This window comes from Juglans microcarpa x Juglans regia, chromosome 7S, assembly GCF_004785595.1.
Source record: "Juglans microcarpa x Juglans regia isolate MS1-56 chromosome 7S, Jm3101_v1.0, whole genome shotgun sequence".
Lineage (NCBI taxonomy): Eukaryota > Viridiplantae > Streptophyta > Magnoliopsida > Fagales > Juglandaceae > Juglans > Juglans microcarpa x Juglans regia.
The window spans coordinates 2,972,737-2,998,146 of NC_054607.1; the positions used below are offsets into that span (position 1 = coordinate 2,972,737).

At 37.9% G+C, this 25,410-nt stretch overlaps 2 protein-coding genes and 1 long non-coding RNA gene across 14 annotated transcripts; 1 reads left to right on the top strand and 2 right to left on the bottom strand.

Annotated features, from left to right (window-relative positions):
• Positions 1-5,055: 5,055 nt before the first annotated feature.
• LOC121241040 lies at positions 5,056-10,576 on the bottom strand. Of its 2 annotated transcripts, none has more exons than XM_041138627.1 (4): positions 8,811-10,576; positions 7,069-8,442; positions 6,156-6,270; positions 5,056-5,666 (listed from the first exon to the last, which is right to left on the bottom strand). In XM_041138627.1, exons 1-4 carry the CDS (start codon positions 9,606-9,608, stop codon positions 5,431-5,433), a joined length of 2,523 nt encoding a protein of 840 aa, XP_040994561.1. In that variant the 5' UTR covers positions 9,609-10,576; the 3' UTR covers positions 5,056-5,430. The 2 variants fall into 2 exon arrangements, with proteins under 2 accessions (XP_040994561.1, XP_040994560.1); XM_041138626.1 differs by having other exon boundaries at positions 6,156-6,291.
• Positions 10,577-10,601: 25 nt separating this feature from the next.
• On the bottom strand, positions 10,602-18,530 carry LOC121241045. 2 transcript variants are annotated; one of them, XR_005935638.1, is made up of 3 exons: positions 18,246-18,530; positions 15,909-16,027; positions 10,602-11,125 (listed from the first exon to the last, which is right to left on the bottom strand). It is a non-coding gene; the product is annotated as an uncharacterized LOC121241045 (long non-coding RNA). The 2 variants fall into 2 exon arrangements; XR_005935637.1 differs by lacking the exons at positions 15,909-16,027; positions 18,246-18,530 and adding an exon at positions 11,671-15,814.
• A 919-nt stretch (positions 18,531-19,449) lies between these two features.
• Positions 19,450-25,352, top strand: LOC121241041 (neutral/alkaline invertase 3, chloroplastic-like). Of its 10 annotated transcripts, none has more exons than XM_041138637.1 (7): positions 19,451-19,795; positions 20,523-21,299; positions 21,819-21,984; positions 22,094-22,305; positions 23,825-23,917; positions 24,413-24,461; positions 24,768-25,352. In XM_041138637.1, the coding sequence occupies exons 2-7, from the start codon at positions 20,607-20,609 to the stop codon at positions 25,100-25,102; spliced, it is 1,548 nt and encodes a 515-aa protein (XP_040994571.1). In that variant the 5' UTR covers positions 19,451-19,795; positions 20,523-20,606; the 3' UTR covers positions 25,103-25,352. The 10 variants fall into 10 exon arrangements, 9 of the variants coding, with proteins under 9 accessions (XP_040994566.1, XP_040994571.1, XP_040994568.1 ...); XM_041138634.1 differs by having other exon boundaries at positions 19,452-19,795; positions 23,825-24,275; positions 24,768-24,891; XM_041138635.1 differs by having other exon boundaries at positions 19,454-19,795; positions 23,825-24,275; positions 24,785-24,891.
• The last annotated feature ends 58 nt before the right edge of the window (positions 25,353-25,410 follow it).

Below are 25,410 nucleotides of genomic sequence, written 5' to 3' on the forward strand. Positions count from 1 at the left end.
TCTTCATCACCCCCATCTGTGCAGCAGTTACATTTTGACACCATAGGAATCCCAACCTTTTTTATCCTGTCATCCACACTAAGGCCATTATGAATAGCTTTCCACATAGTCACCAAAAAATTTTTTGGCATACAAGGATGCCAAACCCAATCAGACCATCTATTTTTTGGTGCTTTAATCCTTATACATTCCCAAGCGCTTTTAGACGAGAACTTGCCATCCGCATTCTCCAACCACACCAGTAAATCTGCCCCTTGCCTGCACTTATTCAAACCTGCATAACTTGTTCAACTTTACCATCTCCCACAAGACTTCGAACAAGCTGAGTATCCCAACCTGCTTCAAGTCTACATTCTTTAATTATAAGGTTTGGTCTCTCCACAATTTGCTGTAGCTGCACCAGCGGACCCTCTTCAAGCCACCGATCCCTCCAGAAAGATACCTTCCCCTCCTTTATCCTCCACTTCGTCAACCTAAGAACATCAGGCATGCATTGAATAACCGATTTCCAAAACTGTGTTCCTTTGTGACAATCCACCAATGATACATGCTTATTTCGAATGTATTTAGCCGTAAAAAAGTTAGACCACAAAGAGTTATCCACAAGAATTTTCCAAGCAAATTTCATATGCAAGGATTTTTGAATATCCTGTAAATTTCTCAACCCCACTCCTTTTTCCGCTACTGGTTGACATAAAGAAGACCACGCCAGCCAATGCTTCTTGGCTCTTCCAGCAACAGACCCTTAAAAACAATTACTAAAACACCTATTAATACTCTTTAATACCGATAAAGGCAGCTGCAAGATGGACATGAAATGAATTGGTAAGCTCATTAGCACATGCCGTAAGAGTAGAAGCCGAGCCCCATTAGAAAGCAATTTATGCTGTCATCCCTCCAACTTCCTTTTAATTTTAATCACCAGATCTTCTAACTGAATAGCCTTTAGCCTACCAAAAATAATAGGAACACCCAGATATTTGAAAGGAAAAAAGCCTTCCCCAAAACCCGTCAACCGCAGCAACTCGTGACGCCTACCAGAAGGAATATACTTAGCAAAAGTAATAGTAGATTTTTCCTTACTAACAACTTGGCCGGACCACAGCTCATATTTCTTCAAAATATCCACAATGGCTCTAAGAGACGATTTACCGCCATTTGCAAAAATAACTATATCGTCGGCATAGAGCAAATGCGAAATAAGAGGTGTATCCCTCGGGTGGTAATAGGCACGGATTTTATTATTAGCAAAAGCTTTACTAAGCATTCGAGATAACATTTCTTCCACAATAATAAACAAATATGGCGAGAGGGGGTCCCCTTGTCGCAAACCCTGACCCCTTTGAAGAAGCCTTTGGACACACCATTCATTGCTACTGAGAACCAAGGCGTTGTGACACACTGACGAAGTAAACCACATACCATATCTGAGAAACCAAAGCCAGCTAGAACATGAAACAAAAAATCCCAATCCACACTATCGTAAGCTTTGGCCATGTCAATTTTAAGATGATATTACCACCACGAGCTGGCTTATTTATGCAATGAACCATCTCCTGCGTCAAACTAATATTCTCGAAAATGCTTCGCCCCTTTATAAACGCTCCTTGTTCCTGAGAAATAATACCACAGAAGAGAGGAGCCAAACGATCTATAAGAATCTTAGAGCATACTTTATAAAATACTGAGCACAAACTTATTGGCCTAAATTTATCAAAAGTAACTGGGTTTTCAACTTTTGGAATAAGAACAAGAGTAGAGGCAGTAAAAAATCTAGGCAAGGCCGCACCTCTGAAAAACTCGTGGACAGCATCAACAACATCCTTTTCCACAATGATCCAACAAGATTGAAAGAAACCTGACCCAAAACCATCTGGGCCAAGACTACTATTTACTAGAATGGAAAAAACCGCATCTTTAATAAATTAGATTGAAGGGAGCTAACAAAACATGGCATTATCTTGGTCGAGAATAATACTAGTCGTTAACGAAGTCAAGTCTGGTTAAGCACCAACCTGCTTATGCGCTAAAAATTCCTCAAAATGTGCAACCGCCCCATCATGTACATCTTCCGGAGAGGACAATACTCTACCATCATTTAATCTCATTTCCCTCACCACCGTAGCCGATTTAGACGTAAAAGCTCGAAAAAATTCAGATAAGGCTTCGCCTTTGTGCAACCACTTTTGCTTTGCCTGTCGGCTCAACCAAATATTTTCCCGCTCCATCCAAGTTTGCAACTCCAATTTTATAACCAGAAAATCTTGCTCAACATCCTCCGAGTACTCTTGTTGTAGTCTACCTTCTAAACCAGTCAACCTCTCTTCCAGACTCTGAATATTCACTTCCGTTCTCCTGAAGACCTCCTTATTCCAGCGTCTAAGCGCCATTTTCTTTTGCTTCAGCTTGTGAACTAATCAACACAAACCACTTTCTTCAACCTCACACCTCCAAGCCTCCTCCACACAATGCTTAAACATATCATGATTAACCCACATTTGTTGAAACTTAAATGTAAAGAAACCATAACGCCTGCATTCATCCTCTAACCAAGCCACAATCGGAGCACGATCCGATGTCGATCTAGCAAGATACTTCATATGCGCACCAGGAAATTCGGTTAGCAAAAACGAGTTAATCAAAGCTCTATCAAGCCGTGCCCAATTGCGCGCTCTGCCTTTCTGCCCATTTCACCACGAAAACTGGTTACCAGAATACCTCATGTCCGTAAGGCCTACATTGTCAATAAAATTGTTGAACTCTGCCATTGCCGACATTAGCCGTGGTCTTTCACCACAGCGTTTCGAATCCATTCGAATGATATTAAAATCCCCCATTACAATCCATGATAAGCCAGCTGGAACCACCATACTCAAGTTTTCCCATAACTCCCTTCGTTCAAAATGTAAGCATTTTGCATAGACAAACAAAACATATAATGTCTTATTTTGTTCCTTTATTAATACTGTGAGCGCCTGCCTCGTAGCTGCCACTATCGAAACCTGCACATCAAACTTCCATAATAGCCAAAGCTTACCCCATTGTGCCTCATTAGACAAACAACCTAAGAAATGCATATTCTCCCGAACCTTTTCCAATTTAGAAGAAGGCAAAAACGGCTCAGCCAAAACCAAAACATCATTATTAAACTTCCTGCATAAATTCCTCAGCCTTTTCTTAGAGGTACGTAAGCCTCTAATGTTCCAATAAATAATTGGACTCATCATAAATTCATTCTAAAGGGCTTGCTTTTAGCCCAAGTTGAACTTCTAGTGATTAAACCATCCTTCGATACACTTAGGATTTCAGCGTCAGAGGCATAATCTTTGTCCTTACATATCGGCTCCATAACACCTTCCCTCCCGGATTCTGATCTAACCTCCAACTCAAGAGCATTTTCCTGTTGATGCTCTTCCTCATCACAGAACTCTCCTTCCTCTACTTCTGTCTCACGGAACACCCCGGAGTTGAGGTCAACCACTTCCAAGAGTTGTGGCTAAACTACCTTTTGCATTGCCTCAGATTTCGAGCCCTCACCAGTGTCAACCATCCCAATCTCTAAAGTACGGACTTGCCCGCTTCTTGCACCCATTACTTCACCAGTTTCTTCCCTCTGGGCATTATGCACCACAACGCAGTTCTCTACCCCTTCTACCAGATTCCCTCTGAGAGTATTCAAATCATTGGCAACATTGACTATCTCTTTTCCTTTTTGTGTCTCGTTCTCAGGCTCATCTTCCACATTCAAAATCTGCTTCCCTACACCTATATCCTTATCCTCCTCGTTAACACCCTTCTCATCTTTATGCAACCAACGTTTATCATCCTTACCATCATCAACTTTTTTCTTCTCACCCTGTTTCTTCACCCTTCATTTATAGGTTTTCAGATTATGACCCTGGACCAGACAGTGAACTACAATATGCCAGAAGCGTTTCATAAATCACATGTTGGAGTCGACTCCCATGTTGATGCGGCAATCCAATCCAAAATGATTCAATCGGGTCTTTGGAAACATTCATTTCAATACACAACCTAGCACCATCTGTGCGAGTAGCACACCGAGTGCGGTTGTCGCTATGCACATACTTACCCAAAGGCAGGGCTATATTCTGAAGAAAAGAGTCATGATAAAAATTTGGGAGAAGGCCCGGCAAGACAATCCACACAGAAACCATTGTCGGCTCTGCCTCCTCAGAAAAATCAGGGCTCCAATGAAAAACCCTATAGGGAACCCCATCCACTTCACATGATTCCCTCGAAAAAGCCTTTACAAAATCCATCTCATTGGAAAATCAGATAAAAATTGACCGAGGCTTAGGCAAAGCCGAGACCACCGGTTGAAGATCCACACCCCATCTGCTTCGAATGAACACTCTAATGGAATCGAGCGTCGGCCTTTGACGAAGAAATTTCAGGACCAACGAGAACATAAAAGGCTTTGCAGACCGATCAATTTCCTCTTTAGAAAAGCTAATGTAGGTTTCTCCATCCACAACTTTCGATGGTCTCAAGGGGATCTCCACCTCAGGAAGAGGCTGTGGAGAATAAGCCACCATATCCGCAAAAGAGCGGCGGCTAGAAGACGCCAAGGCCACCGGAGGGGGCCCCGCAGCGAGCATCACTCACAGGGTGGAAAGAAACCAATCCTAACAGAGCAAAAAGATAAAAGAGGAAGTAGAGGATAAAGGAAGGGAAGGGGATATAAGTTGATACAAAATCATTAAAATACAAATTCCATAATGTTGATTTTAATGGATAGAAGAGAGAAAAAAACATTAAAAATAATATTTGAAGAGCGAATAGTACTTTTTTAAACTTGAAGAAGAACTATTCATAATTATCTAAAAATTTAGAGATGCATTAGTCAATGTAAATGAATTTAAAGACATTTTTATTCAACTTTAACTTTCATATAAAATCATCTCATCTCACTACCCAAACCAGCCCTTATATTCTTACAACACATAGGCATCTTTGGTTAGCTTAGAAATGATTAAGAACCCAACCCACCGCAATCAAAATCTAACCAGAAGAGAATTATATACTATCCCATTGAGAAGTATAGGATTGCAGATTGCATGATCTCTAAACCGAAGTTAAATACTAAAGTATCATTGAACAGCATATCTTAGAGCACGAGCATGGCCTAAGACTCAAATTTTTGCTTCTATTTCTTTCCCCCTTTTTTTTTCCTTTTTTGCTCACTTATGAAATCAACTAAACCACCCCCCCAATATACACGATTGCTGTGAACATATAATGCTACATGTACATTCAATCAAAATCTATACAGAAAAACAATCTTTCAAAGATGGTAGCCTATCCTACGACTTCAAAATCAGCCATGGGCTGTAACCCTTCCTGTATTTTAAAAGGAAAAAATTAAAAAAAAAAGCCATCCTCATAAGCGTTAGGGACGCCTATCCATCAGTCAAGGAAATAACTGGCAGTAGCATCTGGTGATTCAGCAACTCGAGCTGCTTCAGCAATTCGAAGTGCCATCATGGCTTTGTAAGTTGCTAAATCTGCATTCTCCATAAGAAATTGAGTTCTTTTACGTTTGAGAGCAGCATATTCCACGGATCTGTTTGCCAAGGCATTAGCCTCTTTAACTTTGATCGTAGCATTATTTTCTTCCAAAGCATCTCGTTCAGCTACCATTGCTGCAAACCAATGGAAGATGGAATACAGCCGTTAACACAAGAATAAACAACAGTTCAGATGCTTCTGAAAATCATACCAAGTCAAACATTTTTTTTTGTTTTTTTGATAACACGCCCTGTCAAGCTTGATTTCAACCAACCAAGGTTCCATCAATTTTATCACCGATACTGATTACAATATTGCATCAAGAGCATACTACTAAGAAGAGAGAGAGAGAGAGAGACAGAGACAGAGAGAGAGAGAGAGAGAGAGAGAGAGGGTAGAGGACTGGAGATCTTGGAAATCAGTTCAGAGGTTTAAGTCCATAAATGTACCCTTGTGGTGAGAATCAAAATCAGATCAAACACAGGATCTTAGTAACAAACACATTAGAATGTTGATTTAGTCAACAAAATAATCATCATTCAACACCATATTTTCTCCCTTTTTCACCTTCCTATAGAATTAAAATTCATCCAGGTACAAGAATTGCAAATTATATAGCTTACCTCGAAAGACACTTGGTGGTTTGCCCCTTCTAAGCTGGCTTGGCTGTCGTTTCAATGATCTCCTTCTCCGTAAAAATGGCTTGGGGATCACTGGAGCCCTCTTTACTTGATGACTCTGTATGGAAAAATATCCACACTGATCACATGATCGAGTCAACAGCAATTTGATACATCATGTTGAGCTTAAATTGGTGTACACCATAAAGAGAAGAATAAAGAAGAAAGATGGAGGGCAGGAAAGTTGGCCGAGAATCTCTCTTGAATTACATTAATATAAGAATTTCAAATGATATAAATCAGAACATATTTCTCAGCTCTAGATTTCTAGACTTTTTTCTAGACTACTTCAAATGAAAGCTCATCCATTCGATATGTTAAGAACAAAGCTAGTGAACCAACACAGAAGCAAACTGGATAAAACACAGTAACAGCATGAAATATTTACGTGCAAATTGCAAAAACAACAAAAAGCAAAGTAATGGTTAAGGATAACCTTCTTTGCAACACCCCCACCCCCAAAAAGAGAAAATACACATTCTGCTATCAAATGCTCAACTTCGAGCTAAGCTACGCTACAAAAGGGAAACTCTTTTAGAAGTGCTAGATGAATTGACAAAATGAGATCACCCACCAGCCTCACCAGAAAGAGAGGAAAAGAAGATAAGAGACACTGGCTTTGAACTGTTGAAACAAATGTTCTTAGTTATACAGTTACCAATATAAAAAGACTCATCATATGATTATCACAACATTCTACCACATACAATGTAACTGATTTCCAAACTATTAACGACTTCAATGAGGCAGATGAGCCCCAGAAAACAAAAAAATGATGTGAGATGTCTTATATATATATATATATATATAAGACGTATATATATATGAGATATCTTAAACATAATGGCACTTTTACCTGAAAAACCCTAACAAGGACTGACCCTTTTTGCTTCCGTTTCTTCATCCAGTAATTATACATGCCTTCTGCCACTTCACTCCTACCCAGACAAAGATAAGCAGCTGCCTTCTCATCTGAAAAATCAGTAGGATGGCAATAATAAGCCTTCTCCAATGCATCTACCATTAACTCAAAAGCGTCCACAGAAACATGCTGATGAACCTCATTCTCTGTAAAATACTCATTATTGAATTTTTTCAGCCACTTCTCATCCTCAGAGTCCATCTCATAAATTGCAGTACTCCTCGCCATAGCTCTAGACACCTCATCATCTTTAATAGAGATATATGAATCAGGTCTGCAAAAAGGAATGGTAATGCTATTCTCATAGTCTAAGACTTCAACAACTCCTGGCACTGGGATGTTCTTAACAGTTGGAGCCAGCATATTTCGATCTAAACATTCCTTGTAAAGATCCTTGAAAATGAACCAGTCTAGTCGATTGGGAAACTCTAGCTTCCAACCATTATCCAAATTCCACATTATCGCATGAGTAAATCGGTTGCAAGAACATGGCCTCATAATTTTTTCAGGCTTTTGCGTATATCTTGTTAATCCATCTTTCTTCACTACCAGATGCCACTCCCTTGAGGCAGAGACTTCCAACTTGATATTGGCACCTTCTTGCCGGTAACACTTGTCTGACAAAATTACCAATATGTTTGCAGAGCAGCATGATGGATCTACATCCTGCCTGGATCTCAATAAGGTACAACTCGCTTCTTCAACTTGTCTCACAGAGCTACACCGAACTGAGCGCCTAAGCTTACTAGTATTCACCGAAGAAGAGAGAGGTATCCCATTTCTCCTACTATTGATAGCATCAGAAACTAAGACTCCATGGGGTTTGTGTACACGAATCGCTGCAGGATTTCTAGCTCTCCTCTGCCTCAGTGAACTCCTCCTCTTTTGGAAACTACGAGAATTTAAACCATTCCTATACTGTGCAGATCGACCAGATAATTTTGAAGCTCTGATAGACGGATGTAATAAAACCCTGTTCTCCATATTATTAACTTCATGCACAATGTTTTTGCATACAGAAGGATCTATCCCAGTTGTAATGTTCACAGAGAGATCTTTCTCCAAGGGAATGCATAAGTGGCGATCTTCATACTCATCTTCACTGTCGATTATTATGTCACCATTTGTGTCCACAGCACTTGAATTATTCACAAGAACAAATGGCCAACACTTAAACCTCAGAAGCATCCTGTGATGCATGTACATAAAACATAGAGGAACTAGGGCAAATTCCACAGAGAACATGGGTATAAAGTCCTTCACCCCAAAAAACTTGCACATCCCAGATCCACTGCAGTTAGAAGGATCCTGAAAAAGCATTTAAGACACAGAAAATCAACCTATCAACTAGACCAGTCACAACTAAATGACATCATTCCGTTCAAATTTCTATTCCTTCTAGTCTTATTCTGAAAAGAAAGAACACCAAATACCCTACGCCTCAGTTACTATAAAGTTTTAACCAAAAAGAAAAGCATAAACGTGAATAGTTCACACATCCTATCAACTTTTCCCTTGTAACAAATTATTACCAGTTTTCTCTCCAGTTCACAATTCGAACGGAACATTAAGATGTAGCTCAATAAGAAACTCAAAAATTTGAAATACATGCGTTGCAATTGAAGATTAAACCAAAAAGAATGCAGTTCTGGCATATCATATCAGGAAATACTTACACGCAAGAATTGAATTCCACATGAGGCATAAACAGTGGCAATCGGCTCAGAGCACAAGAATGCAGAGAGCTTTTTCAAGCACAGCCTGGCTTTCCTCATGTAAGTCAAAACGGAACACAAAAAACTTACTACAAAGCAACAGCTCCCACCAACAACAGCAAGCATGGGGCGGGGCAGGGACACCACCAACTCCCCACTACCATCAACCTTTCTCCATTGCCGACGACAAAATTGAAGCCTGCACATTCTATCGAAATCACCCGAGGAGAAATCACAATTTTCGGTACTCGTTATCTTCCTCTTTCGGCTATAAACCATCCCAAACAATTTATCCATGCTTTGGTTAACATTCAATGCGTGGTTACCACATCTTGGAACCTCTGTTTTGCAATCGTCAGCGTCGTTGATGTCGACGGCAGTCACTCTTTTGAGACCGCCCCAGCCGCTCTGCTTGCACCCGATGCCGCCGTTTCCGGGCCTATTAATCAGTTTGAACCAGTCTTCATTGTCGTTGCCTTTTCTGATCTTGCCTTCCCCGGGTTCTGGCAAAAGGCGCCGCCCCGAGCGAAGTACTCTGGCACCGCCGTCCAAGCCCTTCACCACCCCAAACACCCTTGTCGTCCGCCTCATCCCCACCGACGGCATTGGCTTACAGTAGCTACGAGTCGTATAACCTCTAGACTCACTGAGTCTCCTAGACGATCTCCGAGTTGACTCAGACCCAGGAGCAAATACCGACCCGGACTCGAACTTGGACTGCGATCCTGACTTTCTAGCAAATACCGGTTTCATAATCATCCTACGAAAACGAGTACGAAATTCTCGGAAACAGAAAAACCTGAATACTCGCCAGTTTTACCCTGACCGAAACTACGAGAATTCTATACTCGGACTACCCATCTCGGACTCAGATTCAGAGTCGGACCCAAATAATCTCAGTACATAAAAAAACCATCCTATAAAACTTACAACACCATGAAAAGGAGGAAAAGGCAAACAAAGAAAATGATTTCGCAAATCGGGTACCGATCAACACAGATTAATACAAAGATACATCAATCTTCAACAAGATAAATAGATTTGAAAAAAGAAAAAACATGAAGAAAAACTCTAGAGTACAAGATCAGAGAGAGAGAGAGAGAGAGAGAGAGAGAGAGGATAGTTAAGAAGGTTCACGGAGTTCTTGTTGGAGGGAGAGAGGGAGGGAGACACAGAGACTACTGGTCTCTATCGGCTAGGGTTTATGCTACAAATAGAAGCTACTGATCAATACGCCGACTAATGAGAGGCGTTGGATGGGGGAAGGGACGGTCCAGATCGGGGGTTTTGAGTCCGAATATCGGTTCGATGGCTCCAAAGACCCACCAAAGAGCGTTTCGTTTCAGAGAAGAGAGAGTCAGTGAGTGGATATTTCTTCAGGATTCGCCAAGAGTCTATTTTAAGTCGAAAGGACTAAAATGGGCTTGATGACGTGACGACGGGAATAAAGCTTACAAGTAATTATTAAAGATTTGGTAATGGGGCTTTTGGTCTTTTGAAAACGGGCGAGTAAAATAATTTTACTAAAATGTTGAAGAATTTGTTGCCAAATTACCTTAAAAAATCGCGAGTGCCACAAATTAGTTGACGTTAAGAGATTGCTCACAAAAAATAGAATAATTTTGTTTTACTTTTATATGCAAGTTGCAAATTTTAGATAAGATTAATGACATAATATAAGATAATAAATATTGTTACGTTTATAATCCGCTTTCCGCCGCTTAGATTCCTCAGTTACTATGATCACGTCCAGATAAAGAAGTCACTTATGTTGCTTCTTTTATCCTTTCGTCTATAAAACAAAAGAAAATACTACGTTGCCCGATACATGTGACCGACGACCGTGACCGATAGACCATTTGTGGTTTTTTTTTTTTTTTTTTTTTTTTTTTTTTTTTTTAATTATGTAACATGACAAAAAAATTAGGACTTTTGTAGCGGGAAAAGAGGCTATAATAATCTACCACTTTCCTGGAAAAGTCATGTATAGTTGCCATGTCAAGTCACAGGAAAAATTGGGACAGTCTTTTGACCCACTCATCTTCAACTAGACAAGCTATCTTAATAATTCATGGTGTAGATGGTGATCTCCTCAAATTCTCGATCCGAATAGTCTACACCTTGAACAGAAATTTGTGAGGGTGGATTAGACTTGCCCCACCTGCTTAGATAAGTGCCTCATGTCACCTGCCAGAGAGGTGGGGTCCGGTCCTCTTCAAAGTCACACGCTCCTACCCCAATTGCAGCCAATTCCGAGACATTTTCTACCAAACAATCTCGCAGGGAAGTGCCATGGAAAATAAAAACCATTTTCTACCAAGAAAGAATGACAGCAACCTTAAAACGGTAAGAACCTCAGTACACATACATTGCAGTTTTGAAAATATTTAGTGCAATTTATGTGGGTTGACCAAACCTCATTATATGGATTTCAATTCTCAGATAACAACAGTGTTGAACACCTAAGATTTTCTGGATTCATGTGTTAAGGTATGTAGGAGTGCAGGACACTGTCAATGTTAATTACATGTTGGGAAAGGCTATAAGATATACAAGATAAGTGAGCTGTGCTTGACCTCAAAGACTGACTATCATCATTTATCATCATCACTTTTCTTAGCCCTTTTTGGTAAACTTTTTTTTTCCCCCCTTTTACAAGTGAAAAATAAAGTTTACCATTCATTGAAAACAATAGCATCTAAAGTTCCTTTGTTTTATATAAACATACAATAAAGTTTGTCCAGGAATTATGATGATCATTTTGATGGCTGGGACTTTAAAGAAAGACAGTTAGATAGAAGAAAGAAATCAAGTCATATACCTGTAGCAATAATTTATAGTTAGTGAAGAGTTTATAATGAACCACTGAGGGAACTACCATCATCAGTATTCCGGCCATTTCTTGTCGACCAACCGTACTTTATATGAAACCTTCGGAAGATAAGTACTCAAAACTCAAAAGAAACAAGCCAGGGGCCAGGGCAAAGTTTTATTTTTCCAGATATAGAAAATCACATGTGTACCATCAGTTAATCATATAGATTCTCAAGACAGCAACCCCATTGATCATGCAGACCATAATTCAAGCCACAATCTCCCGAGACAAGCCTAATCCACTCCACATAAATCGGCACAGCCAACTCAGCCTACTGTCGAGGATTCTACCGTTACGAAGTCAAGATTGTATTTCATTCTTTGTTTCCATTTTAGCTTGATTGTTTAGCTGTACAGAAATCGTTGTATTTATTCAACTGTGGTAATCACTTATGAAGCTGTATATTTAAACACCTTCAACATATCAATGAATTCATTGAGCTTTCTAGTGTTCCTCAATTATTTTCTTATATCATCAATACAATCTCCCAACAAAAGGAAAAACATAAAAACACTATCGATATGGAATCTGAGTGCTGGAATCTAGACACTAGAGGCTTATCAGATTTCAACCAGGTGGAGGGACAGCACAAAGATGAAACATTTAAAATAATTAAATTCGCCCTTTCCCATTAGATTAGGCTCAAGCATAACTAGAATTTGGTCCCTAATAGCACCATGGTCACTACTATGCCACCTCTTGAGGATAAGAAAAACCCTAACAAACTCTGAGAAAATGTCAGATATTGAGGAAAAAAATGAAGAATGAAAACCCACATCCAACAAAACTAAACAAATACACTTAAAGCTATGTTATGATGGTCTCGACAAAAGTGAAACAATGCTCGAATGTATGGGTTGTTTGGATTCTCTGACTAATTATTTTTCCAGATGCAGCAAACCATGCTAGGTTAGCAGAATAGATCTCCAATGAACAATATTCAATGCCTTAACACCATCAAGAAGAGGAGGTCTTCCTGAAGAGTAGTTTGTTCAGGAAGTATTATGATCATTTTGATGGCCAGGACTTCAAAGACAAACAGTTGGATAAAAGAAAGAAATGGAGTAGTATACCTGTGGCAATAATTTCTAGTTGGTGAAGCGTTTCTGACCTGACCTAGATATTATTAGGGATGGAATGTGAATAATTTTATCGGATTTTGTTTTATATAATTATAAAATTTTCTTAATGTTATTATTAGTATTATCAATTTTATAGGATTCTACGGCATTAATAAGTTGTCTTTATTTTAAATACGGATTTTTATTATAGCTATTCTTTTAGTTATAATTGTTAATATTTTTATCTTTATTAATAATAATCTTTCCTAATTAAGCTTTAATATTTTGGGATCTTCCATCGACCTTCAAGCCTTCATCCTTGGGACGTTCAACGTAAATTTGAACGTTACGCCGTCAACGGAATGCAATCGCCAAAATCCTCAATTTTTTTTTTTATACCTCTCTTTCCTCTACGTTATTTTTCCCTTCACACCACTATCTTCTCTTGGGTAATTTCTTAATCTGGAAGATTTTGTATATTGTAACTGACTTCCGTCTCGGTTTTGATAGTTGAAAAACTTTCCTTTTTGTAACCGACGAACTCACATGAATGAAAACCCTACACGACTTCTATATAAACCCACGTAGCCATGCACATGTCGTCACCTTCCCTATAATATAGGGTTGCCGCACTATCTCCGCACACATAGCATCAACTTCCCAGCCCCTCAAAGCGGTTTCGGCAACACACGCAAGAAACACTCATGACAATCAAGATCACATGGAGCAACCCAACATGCAAAACCTAGCTCCTCCATGTCTCCTCTGTGCCGTCTTTTCTATTCTACCAGTTCTGCATCGGACGAAGTAGCAAGCTTTAGCCATGCCTAGCATCGCCATACATCCTCTCCTCCACGTTGAAGTGGCTACGGACATCCCAGTACTGCACCACCCGTCTCCTCCACACTGCAGCCACGTGACGGCACTCCCTCAGCCCCTAACCTCAGAACAACGTCATAGCCACGGGAAAAGCCACCATGAGCCAACGAACAACACCACGGGTAGCACCAACGTAATCCCAGCCTGGAAAACAACCATCTCTAAACACGTTGAAATGCCATGACAAGGAACGAAATAGCACCGTCAGACGTTTCCTTTCGAGAACCACAGTCGCCTAACCACATGAAACAGCCAACGGTAGTGCCCTGTTTTGCTACACCAGAAATAGGGTATTTCTACGTGCAAACAAGCCGCCACTGCATCTCAGGAAGCCACCGCAAGTCGCCAGCCCTTTCCACTTCCCATTACCTCAGGTCCAGAGTATTTCCTCCGGTAAGCCCACACTCAACCTCCCTCCTCTTTATCTTCTCTATCGCTTCTCTCTCTAAACCAACGGCACTGATCTCTCTCTCTCTCTTAGCTGCTGCACTCGCCATCATCACCTCACCTCAGCTTCGTCGTGTACTTCCTCTCTCGATAAGGATCTGTCGCATGACTTTTGTTTCCCTCAGGAAAATACCTGTTGTTTGATTTCAAGTTGAAATGTGATATCCCATATGAGAAGGATATGGGTAGGTGATGAATAAGATCCCACATTGTTTGGAAATAAGAAGTTCTTACTCTTTATAAGGTTTCACTAGGGCTCCAATTGTATCATTGACTAGTTATTTTGGAGTATAAACCATGTGGTTTGGGCCTTCCATTGGAGAGTTACAAATGGTATCAGAGCCTATCCCAACCATAAATGTGGGGGCTTAAGTTGTGCCACCTACAACGAACAATCCGATGAGGACGTTGAGAATTTAAGAGGGAGAGATTGTGATATCTCATATGATAAGGATAAGGGTAGGTAGTGAATGAGATCCCACATTGCTTGGGAATGAGAAATTCTAACTCTTTATAAAGTCTCAATTGAGCTCCAATTGTATCATTAATTAGTCATTTTGAAGTATACATCATGTAGTTTCGGCCTTCCATTGAGACGTTACAACTTACATGAAATGAAGTCCTAAGCCTTCAGTCGGTTACACTTACAGAAGGGTAGACCTTTTAATGTAATTACAATTATGCCCCTTAGTTATAAGCCAAAGAGAATACGTTTTGAACTTATATTTTTTGGTTGAGCTCTGATTGTTACGTTGGGCTTAATTTTCACATGGGTTGTGTTATTGTATTTCAGGAACTGTTATAATATTTTAAATTTTTAAGTAGACCGATTTTCATATGGGCTTTGACGTTTAAGTTAAACTCGGTTTAATCTTTGATTAGCCCAAAAACTTTATTTTTCATTAACCTTCTTTTTCCTACAGAAAATATACAAGTTAAATCGTGCTGTTAAGTATTAAATTTTTATAACTAGATTTCAGTGATAAAATAGGAAGAGTTTAATCTTTATTTTAAATACTTTAAATGTGATTAAGTTTAGTTACTAAATGAATGCCGTTGTTTATTTCATCAGATTTGATAAAATTTGTTCTATTACAATTATGATTAAAAAATAAAGAAATCTGTTAAGAATATTTAAATGATATTAATATTTATTAGATTTCTTGTGAGACTGAATAATTATATTAATTATAAGAAAGTAAACCTATTTTAAGAGTTGAGGTTTTCACTAGTTGAGGTTTTCACTACTTACTTTTAAAAGAGTTGAATATAGCCCAAGTATTCAACTAAATTTTAATATGTTATTAGTGTTTAAATAAATTAAAATATTAGCATTCATTGATGTTCATATTAAACAGAATATTTATTTGATTATTTTCTACAGTATGAATTTAAGTAAGTAGGATATTAGGACACGTTTTTCTAGACAGATTTAGTGACATTTAATACTTTGTATAGGTGACGAGCTACGAAGTGAAATTCAAGAAGTAGCGCAACGAGGTAAGTAGCTTGATCATAAATTAGGATCACCGCATGTCAGTTTAGATAAATTATTATTAAAACCAATTCTTTGACAACCACTTTTTATGTACCACGCATATCATGATATATGCAAATATGTCATTCAGAATAGCAGATGATCATGTCATTCCGCATCATATTCAGATTCAACAATTATAATTATGTACGTATTATGTCATGCATTTCACCTCGCATAAGGCACATAAGATATCTTAAGTTCAAGTGCAAGATAAAATCATATCAGTTTACTTAGAAGACCATTCAGATGCATGATACCAATGCAGATTTAGGGTGGACGTGCAAGCCATGGACTCAAGTGTGGTCTACCGTAGTATGCCAGAATACTACCTCAACGGCTCCCCTTGCTGCAACAGGATGTGGGGCATGTGCACAACCTTGCACACAAGGTTAAGTGTGTTGGTCAGTCAAATCAGTCAGATAAATCAGATCAGTTACTTAATTCAAATAAATCAAGACGCATCATGCATAGCATCAGTATGATCAGTCATGATTTTAAGCTCTCAGTATGAAATTTTTTATGAAAACCTTACGTTTATTATGTTTACGTTGTGATGAGTTTCTTACCGAGTTTTCGACTAATTTTAGTTTTATTTCATGTTTTTAACCACTTAGGTAAGGATGATGATCAATATGAGTAGACGGGTTAGGCTTAGATGGAGCAGTTGGATTTACTTCCAGCTTTAATTATTTATTTAGTTTGATTTATTAATCATGAAATCTCTTGTTTGGTTTTATTTAAGCAAGCAAGTGACATTCCTAACCCTAGAGATGGCGATGTTACAGTTTCTTTATGATGAACCACCATGGGAACTACCATCATCAGTATTCTGGCCATTTCTCGTCCACCAACCATACTTTATATGAAATTTCCAGAGGTAAGTACTCAAAACAAGCCTGGGCAAAGTTTTATTTTTTCCAGATATAGAAATCAATGTGTATCATCATTTAACCATATAGATTCTCAAGACAGCAACCCCATCAATCATGCATACCAGAATTCAAGCCACATCATCTCTTGAGACAAGCCTAATCCACTCCACATTCAATCCTCCATATCGGCACAGCCAACTCAGCCTACTGTCAAGGATTCTACCGTTACAAAGTCAAGATTGAATTTGATTCTTTGTTTCCATTTTTAGCTTGATTGTTTAGCTGTACAGAAATCATTGTATTTATTCAACTGCGGTAATCACTTATGAAGCTGTATATTTAAACACCTTCAACATATCAATGAATTCATTGAGCTTTCTAGCATTCCCCAATTGTTTTCTTATATCATCAATACAATCTCCCAACAAAAGGAAAAACATAAACAATCTATCGATATGGAATCTGAGATTCTGAGTGCAGGAATCTAGACATTTGAGGCTTATTAGATTTCAACCAGGTGGAGGGACAGCACAAAGATGAAACATTTAAAATATCTGGATACAGCTCCATGTCACCCTCCTCTGACAAGTCACCATAAATTAAATAATTAAATCCGCCCTTTCCCATTAGATTAGGCTCAAGCATAACCAGAATTTGGTCCCTAATAGCAACATGGTCACTACCATGCCACCTCTTGAGGATAAGAAAAACCCTAACTAACAAACTCTGAGAAAATGTCAGATATTGAGGAAAAAATGAAGAATGAAAACCCACATCCAACAAAACTAAAAAAATACACTTAAAGCTATGTTACGATGGTCTCAAAAAAAGTGAAACAATGCTCAAATGTATGGACCGTTTGGATTCTCTGACTAATTATGTTTCCAGATGCAGTAAACCGTGCTAGGTTAGCAGAACAGATCTCCAATGAACAATATTCAATGCCTTAACACCATCAAGAACAGGTCTTAGTATCACCCATCCAATTTATGAAGGTGTGAAAATACCCAAACTTTGCTTCCTCACAATCTCGGTTAAAGCCCCACCTCCCATGAAATATAAAGTCCCAACTTTATAAGGAGCATAGACTTCATCAAGGATACACCTAATTCGCCAACTCATCCTGAGTTGTTGAAGAACTAATATGGGAAAACATCTTTTCAAGCAGCCTTCTCCCACTTCCATAGAAAAGAAAATGGGATAACTTATAATTTCACATCCAACAAGACCAACACAATCCAGTTTAGCAAACAATCACTTTCTTCTTCTACTCCTCTCCTAGGCAAAACAGCTACTCTCTCCCACAAAAGGCAGAAACCCTTGCAAAACGGTAACTTTTTAAACATGTTTCAATCTTCGAATCTTAGGATTGTGCACCAACTGATGCCGGCATACGCTTGAACACTTTTTTCCACCATGTCACTGCCATAAACCATCACATGGGATTTCAGCGATGACAAGGAATACCTACGATTTGCAATCCAAAATTTTCATAGCCCACCATTCCTCTGAAGTTTTCACATTCCATGAAGCATACGCACAAGAAGCAATTTTGAATCATAGATTTTCACACCACACCTAATGGACCAAACTCAGACCCTCTCGAATAACATAACCCACATTACAAGCTATTGAATAACAATCGTTCTTGCAAATTTATCAATTCAATTATTCGAAGTCAAACAAAAGCAGCAAATAATCAAGGAATCGAAAAATGCCTACCTCAAGATTCGATTGAAAAGCTCCTGTAAATACTCCAATGGACCTGTAAAATGTCAGACCCATGTTTCAGGAACAACGTCGCTGGAGGTGCCAGGGTATCACGGAGTCCGACCCTCGAAAAGATGAGGAAAGAAAGTTTCGGCCTTTCGGAGGATACAAAGAAACAGGATTTGAATTAGGAATCGGAATGGAAATGCCGAGGCACAGGAATAATTCTCCGACACGAAGAAAAAACATCGCTGGGACACGGAACAGAAACTCTCGTAGACTACAAATCGTAAAAATTTGGAATTTCATATTGCTTTCCTCACGTACATGATTAGTGGTATTAATTTTTATATGTTTATAAGTAAATATTTTTATGTAAATTATAAAAATAATTATTACAGATATAAATATATTACATAAAAATAAATATATAAATTAAAGCGACTTTATATAATCTGTTACATATATTTTACATTAAAGTCATGTTAGTTTATAAATTTATTTTTATTTAATTTTTTTTATAGTTAATGTATTTTTTTTTTGAAATAATAACATTAACTACTTAACTGAAAAAGTGCACTATAATATAGAGTTAAAGGTTAGGCGAAGCAATTTAAAATTTGATGAAATTAGCAATTTTTTCTAATTTTTTAATAAAAAATAAGAAAAAAATTAGTGGATGGCATTGCTTTTGTCTTGATTGTAATAATATCTTTATCCCATGGAAAATCTATTTGTTGAATTATTCTGGATCCCATATTTTAGTACTCCATTCTTATCCATTTTCTTTTCTTTGAATATTAAATTGAGACCATCCGAAGTTCTTGTTAGGAAGGGCAAGCAAAAAAGCGAGGATTTGGCTGCAAATGAACGTATCATCTCGTGAACAGCTTCAGTTCAATTTATTTAATAAATAAAATGTTCGTAAACATTAATATAAGTTTAAATATTAAACGAATAAAATTCGTATAAACTCAACTCGACTCTTATAAATAAAACTTGTATAAAAATAACTTAACTGGTTTGAGATCGTTTTAAAACTCGTAATAAGTTTTATATATGTTAATCAATTTTAACTCATCTCTAAATTCAAATTATTTTAATTAATTTTAACTCATCTCTAAATTCAAAACTCTCCTCGATCGAACTCGAATAGTTCTAATTGACTCGGTTGGTTTGCAGCCCCAAGCGTGAAGCATGTGCTTGCTCTGGTTGGTATCCAACCACATTGATTTGGTGCGGGAGTTGGCCCCGTGTTTTGCATTTTCCCCACAAATTCTGATTACGTCATGCATAATCAAATCCCACCCAAAAAGAAAAGAAAATATATCGAGAAATAAGAGAGTGGTCATGCAAAAGCGTATCAATTTATCTTTCTTGGCCTCCATCAACCATCTTAACGATCGTACGTCTCCTTCTACAGACGCAACTCTTTTTGAAAGCTCTGGCAGTAACTCGCTGCGGTTTTTTTTTTTTTTTTTTTGCCATTGTTCGTACCATCAATAATCTCAGATTCGTTTTCTCGGCGGATAGAAAAAAAATTGCACTTTTTCTTCAACTGGGTATGTATTTTTCTCCAAACCTTTATTTATTTTTACTGTTGTATGGTATTAACTTTTCTGGGTTTACATTTGCACCTCCCCATCTCTCTTCTTTTTGGTACATCTCGAAGATCTAACGACCTTATTTTTAATTTTAGAGTTTTCCTTTTTTTTTTTCTTAATTATAGGTATGGCAGCTTAGCATATATTGGTTTCATTTTTATTTCACTTTGAGATGACTGTTCATGGATTGTAATTCTGATAATATATGTACTTCAGTTATGGTACTTCTTTTGGAAATTACGAATTATTTTTGTTTCAATTCGTTTAGAGCTGTGAATAGTTTTTTAGTTTCTTTTGCTTATGCTATTGTTTCGTTTCGCATGCTAATTATTTTTATATATTGGAATACAAGAAGAGCGATCCTGTTTGATTGATTTCATGGAAAAAATGAACAAAAGGTAGGGACATGCTTTTTTTTTAATTGATTTCATGGGTTCAGGCAATGAAGAATTTCAGTAGTTTTGTTTTTATGTCTTCATAGAGTTTCTCAGCTACCGGATATGGGTCAATATATCCTATTTTTCAATTTATTTTTCCTTTGCAGGATGAGAATGGTCTGATTTCCGGTGTCATTTCTCTAATGATTTGGTTTTGTTCCATGATTTCAGACATTATGGAAACTATTCTGATGATGTTGAGGACTTGGTGATTTATAGCTGTTTCTAATTTAAGGTGTACTATGTAGGTGTCTCAAAACAGACGGGAGTTTTTGGATTCTTTTGGACCAAGTTTGATACTAATAATTTAGGTTGATACAAGCCTTTTATCGATGGGCACTTCTGAAGCAGTTCTGCAGGTTCTGTCTGGGGCTGGACCTCGAGTTTTTGGTAGTGATCCATGTTTTAGCCCATCGGATTCAACATGTTCTCTTAATCTTCATTTAAAATGTTCGAGGAGAAGAGCCTCAAGGTGCTTTGAATTTCTCAAGTGTTCAAGTATGCTACAGTATGGAGATCGAAGGTTAAGCAGTGGATTTTTTGGAAATACAAAAGTTGACCCCTCTTGGCTTCAGAATTGCAAATGCCAAAAAGCTGAGAGTGTAAGTGGGGTAACCACTGAAGATGGAAATGGTACATGGTTTGTGGATAACGCAAAAATGTTAGATCCTATAGACACTATGGTGAATGCATCAAATGTTCTGGAGTTTCAGGATCTTCAACAGTTGAAAAGGGAAAATGAGGGTTTGACATCTAATGGCACAAATGGAGCAGTCAGAGATACCTTTGACAATATTAGTGTTGACTCCATTGAGGATGAAGCATGGGAATTACTCCGAGAGTCGATGGTTTATTATTGTGGTAGTCCTATTGGAACAATTGCTGCGAAAGACCCAACTAGTTCCAGTACATTGAATTATGATCACGTTTTCATTCGAGATTTCATACCTTCTGGTATAGCTTTCTTATTGAAGGGGGAGTATGATATTGTTCGGAACTTCATCCTTCATACACTTCAGTTGCAGGTAATCCGGTAGTGCAATAATAGTGAGTGCTTAATCCTTGCAACCAGTAAATTATGTAGCTTATTTTATAATGTTAAAGTTTGTGTTTACCATTTTTTATTTACATGTTTATTTAACCGCATGGTTTTGTTCCATGATTTTAACCGCATGATTTACATTTTTCACATATATTTTACTTAAATTCTTATTGGCTACTCTTTGAATATATTTTCTGTACCATCTCCTTGAAAAACATTTTACTGCAGTAGTTTTTATGAGATTTGCTGTCATGATTCTGCAATGAAACTTTTCTGACAACTGTAAATCAGATAACTAGATGACAGTTGCTGCCATACATATATAACTGTTTGAAAGTCAGCGACGGTGTGATATTTGTATGGGATTCATGAGTGCCTATTAAGTAGGTTGCGGCATATATGCTACTCTGCTGCATATCCAAACCCAACTGAGAACATTACTTGTAGTCAACTGGTTAGGGTATTTACCGCATATATGTACACATGACTCCATTTATTGCAGAGCTGGGAGAAAACAATGGATTGTCACAGCCCTGGTCAAGGATTAATGCCTGCTAGCTTCAAGGTGCGCACAGTTCCCCTGGATGGTGATGATTCTGCCACAGAAGAGGTACTGGATCCTGACTTTGGAGAGGCAGCAATTGGCCGTGTTGCACCAGTTGATTCTGGTAAAATGTCTTCATCAGTCCCAAGTGTTTTCTAAAAGAGAAGAATTTTTTGCTTACCTTAGCTTCTTGCAATGCTGAATCATTATTTGTAAAATTATGTCAATTTCAGGATTATGGTGGATTATTTTATTACGTGCCTATGGAAAATGCTCTGGGGACCTTTCTGTTCAGGAGAGAGTTGATGTGCAAACAGGAATTAAAATGATTCTAAGGCTATGTCTTGCTGATGGTTTTGATATGTTTCCTACATTATTAGTGACAGATGGTTCCTGCATGATAGATCGCCGAATGGGAATTCATGGCCACCCTTTAGAAATACAGGTATATCAGCTCTCTTTGTTTTTTTTTTTTTTATAGTTAATAAGAAAATTTTATTACCAAGAATAGGCAAAACCCAACTACACAGGACGTATACAAAGGAAATACCTACATCACACTAGAATCTAAAAGAGCCTAAAGCAAATCCTGAAAATTATCAGCATTCAATACAAGAGTAAGAGTCTTAGCCCACGAACACAAAGTACAAAAGAAATCCCTAATGTCTCTTAATGAGTATTCTTTGTCCTCGAGGCATCTCCCATTCCTTTCCAGCCAAAGACACCCCATCAAGCACAAAGGAATCATCTTCCATATGGCAGCCACACGTGCTCTCCCCTCAAAACCATTACAACGTGCAAGAAGATCGACCACTTCCTTAGGCATCACCCAAACTATACCCATCCAACCAAAAATATCATTCCACAAAAACTTTGCCACCTCACAATGAATAAAGAGACGGTTTATAGATTCACCATCTTTCTTGCACATGAAGCACCAATCAACCACATACATACCATGTTTTCTTAGATTATCCATGGACAGCTCTCATATCATCCTTGAATGGTCACTTTAGATTACTTTTAAATGACTCTTTAATTTTGGACTATGGAGCAATTGCTTTGGCAAGAGAACTTGGAAAAGAGAGGTTTTTTTTTAAAAAAAATTTGTGGTCACGATAGTATGCAAATTGTCTTTAATGGACTTATTCAAGACCGCAACATTAATGGAAAGCTGATCAACTCTAATGTTGGGGAGATTAAGTATCCGTCTCCTTCAACTAAAACAGACTGCCTCAAGCAGCCTTAGCTATTGCAAATTCCACAGGCTAATGGTACAAGACTCATTCACGATCACAACATCAGTGGACCAGCCATACTGTTACAGGAAAGTCCAATAATCTAAACCAAGTATTTTTTTATTTTTTGATAAGTAAGAAACTTTATTGATCGAATGAAACTAGGCAAAGCCTATGTACACAGGAAGTATACAAAAGAGACACCTAATTACATTCTAGAAAGCTGAAAAGAAAGCAAAAACTTATGAATATTCCCTCCCTTTAACCCAAGTATTTCTTAACACAAATAATTACTTATCAAAAAGTAAATTAAGATTTTACGTCCAAAGCCCTTTAACAAATAAACCCGAGATCTTCTATTTCCTCTTTTCTTTTTTGAAAGCTTAAATATTCAAGATTTTATCCCTAAAACCATTCAGATGATCATGCTACTATTGCACGCAGTTAGAAGAAGGAATAGCTAATAGGAGTTTTCAGTTTCTCTCAGTGAAAGAGGGGACACTTGTATAGTCAAGGAAATTAGGAGGAGTGCACAAATGGGTGGTGATATTTGGTCTGCACAGAAATTTGATAAAGTTTTCTTTCGGTATCTCCATTTTTTCCCTTTAAAAATAAGTTTAGGTTGTATACTGATAACATCAATAACTGGTGTTGTTTCCCCTTTCACCTTGCTTGCAAGCAAGATTATTAATACTTGGGTCTCGTATGATTGTTTTATTCTTGTAGGCACTGTTTTATTCAGCATTACTTTGTGCACGTGAAATGCTTGCTCCAGAGGATGGATCGGCTGATCTTCTACGGGCACTGAACAATCGTCTGGTAGCTCTGTCATTCCACATCAGAGAGTATTATTGGATTGATTCGAGAAAGCTAAATGAGATTTACCGTTATAAGACTGAGGAGTACTCATATGATGCAGTTAATAAGTTCAATATATACCCCGATCAGATTCCGCCTTGGCTGGTGGAATGGATACCCAATAAAGGTGGCTATCTAATCGGAAATTTGCAACCAGCTCACATGGATTTTCGATTTTTTTCTCTAGGAAACTTGTGGTCTGTTGTAAGTAGTCTTGCAACTTTGGATCAGTCACATGCCATATTGGATCTCATTGAAGCCAAATGGGTTGACTTGGTGGCAGATATGCCATTAAAGATATGTTATCCTGCTCTTGAAGGTCAGGAGTGGCAGATTATCACAGGAAGTGATCCTAAGAACACGTAATGTGTCCCGTATCTTCCTTTGTAATGATAACGTACTTTTTTCTTCAACTTTGCTGTTTCATTCATGCCAAGGTTCATTTTTTTGATGCAGCGCTTGGTCCTACCACAATGCAGGTTCTTGGCCAACTCTGCTCTGGCAGGTTAGTTCTGGTGGTATTAATTAGGCAAAATTTGTATGTTTCAAGCATAGAAGGCAAAACGTGTTCATAATTTTTTGTATGTATAGGTGTCTTTTTTTTTTTTTTTTTTTTTTTTTTTTTTTTTTTTTTTTTTTTTTTTTTTTTACAAACACTGATCCCATTGGATCTTAACTTTCTGGGCTCTGTATGGAATGTCTGCTTTATCTTTTTAGTTTGCCTATAGATTGCAAACGCATCTCAATGATTATGCATAATCAATCAGGTCAGTTTCAACCAAGTATTGACAGATTTACAGTGATTTAACAGTCTGGATATCTTTGCAGCTCACAGTTGCATGCATAAAGACGAATAGACCAGAAATTGCTGCGAGAGCTGTTGAAATTGCTGAGAAACGCATATCACGAGACAACTGGCCTGAATATTATGACACCAAAAGAGGAAGGTTTATCGGAAAACAAGCACGCCTGTTCCAAACCTGGTCAATTGCAGGATACCTTGTGGCAAAGATCCTGCTTGCAGACCCAAGTAAAGCCAAGATTCTGATTACAGAAGAGGATTCTGAACTTGTCAATGCCTTCCTCAGTGCCAACCCAAGAAGAAAGCGCGGTCGGAAGAATTTGAAACAGACTTATATAATATGAGTTCATCTACATTCATATGAAGACTATTTAAAGTTTAAGTCTGATTTATGGTTTAATTTGGCCAAGTGTAATTTTTCATTGAATGGTTGTGTTGTAATGAAATTGGTAGACGGGTCTTATTCATGTATCCTAATATTCAGAACTTGAAATGTCGCCCCTTACAATAATGGGGCCCCAGAAACTGTCATTTTGTAAACTTGTATGTATATCATATAATAAATGGAGGACACTGTCTTAGGGAGTTCGATTACGAGTGAAGAAACCACTTCTGTTTCTATTCAGGTGATGAACATGCTGTTTTCGAATTA

Bases quoted from the DNA above. Each gene is read 5' to 3' on its own strand.
- LOC121241040 (XM_041138626.1), bottom strand. From the start codon at position 9,608: ATGATTATGAAACCGGTATTTGCTAGAAAGTCAGGATCGCAGTCCAAG. The intron at 8,443-8,810 runs GTAAGTATTTCC...ATGCTTTTTCAG, and splicing joins GTGGAATTCAATTCTTGCGT to GATCCTTCTAACTGCAGTGG. The intron at 6,292-7,068 runs GTAAAAGTGCCA...TCATGTGATCAG, and splicing joins TCCTTGTTAGGGTTTTTCAG to TGTGGATATTTTTCCATACA.
- LOC121241041 (XM_041138628.1), top strand. From the start codon at position 20,607: ATGGGCACTTCTGAAGCAGTTCTGCAGGTTCTGTCTGGGGCTGGACCT. The intron at 21,985-22,093 runs GTAAAATGTCTT...TGTCAATTTCAG, and splicing joins TGTTGCACCAGTTGATTCTG to GATTATGGTGGATTATTTTA. The intron at 24,462-24,784 runs GTTAGTTCTGGT...ATATCTTTGCAG, and splicing joins GGCCAACTCTGCTCTGGCAG to CTCACAGTTGCATGCATAAA.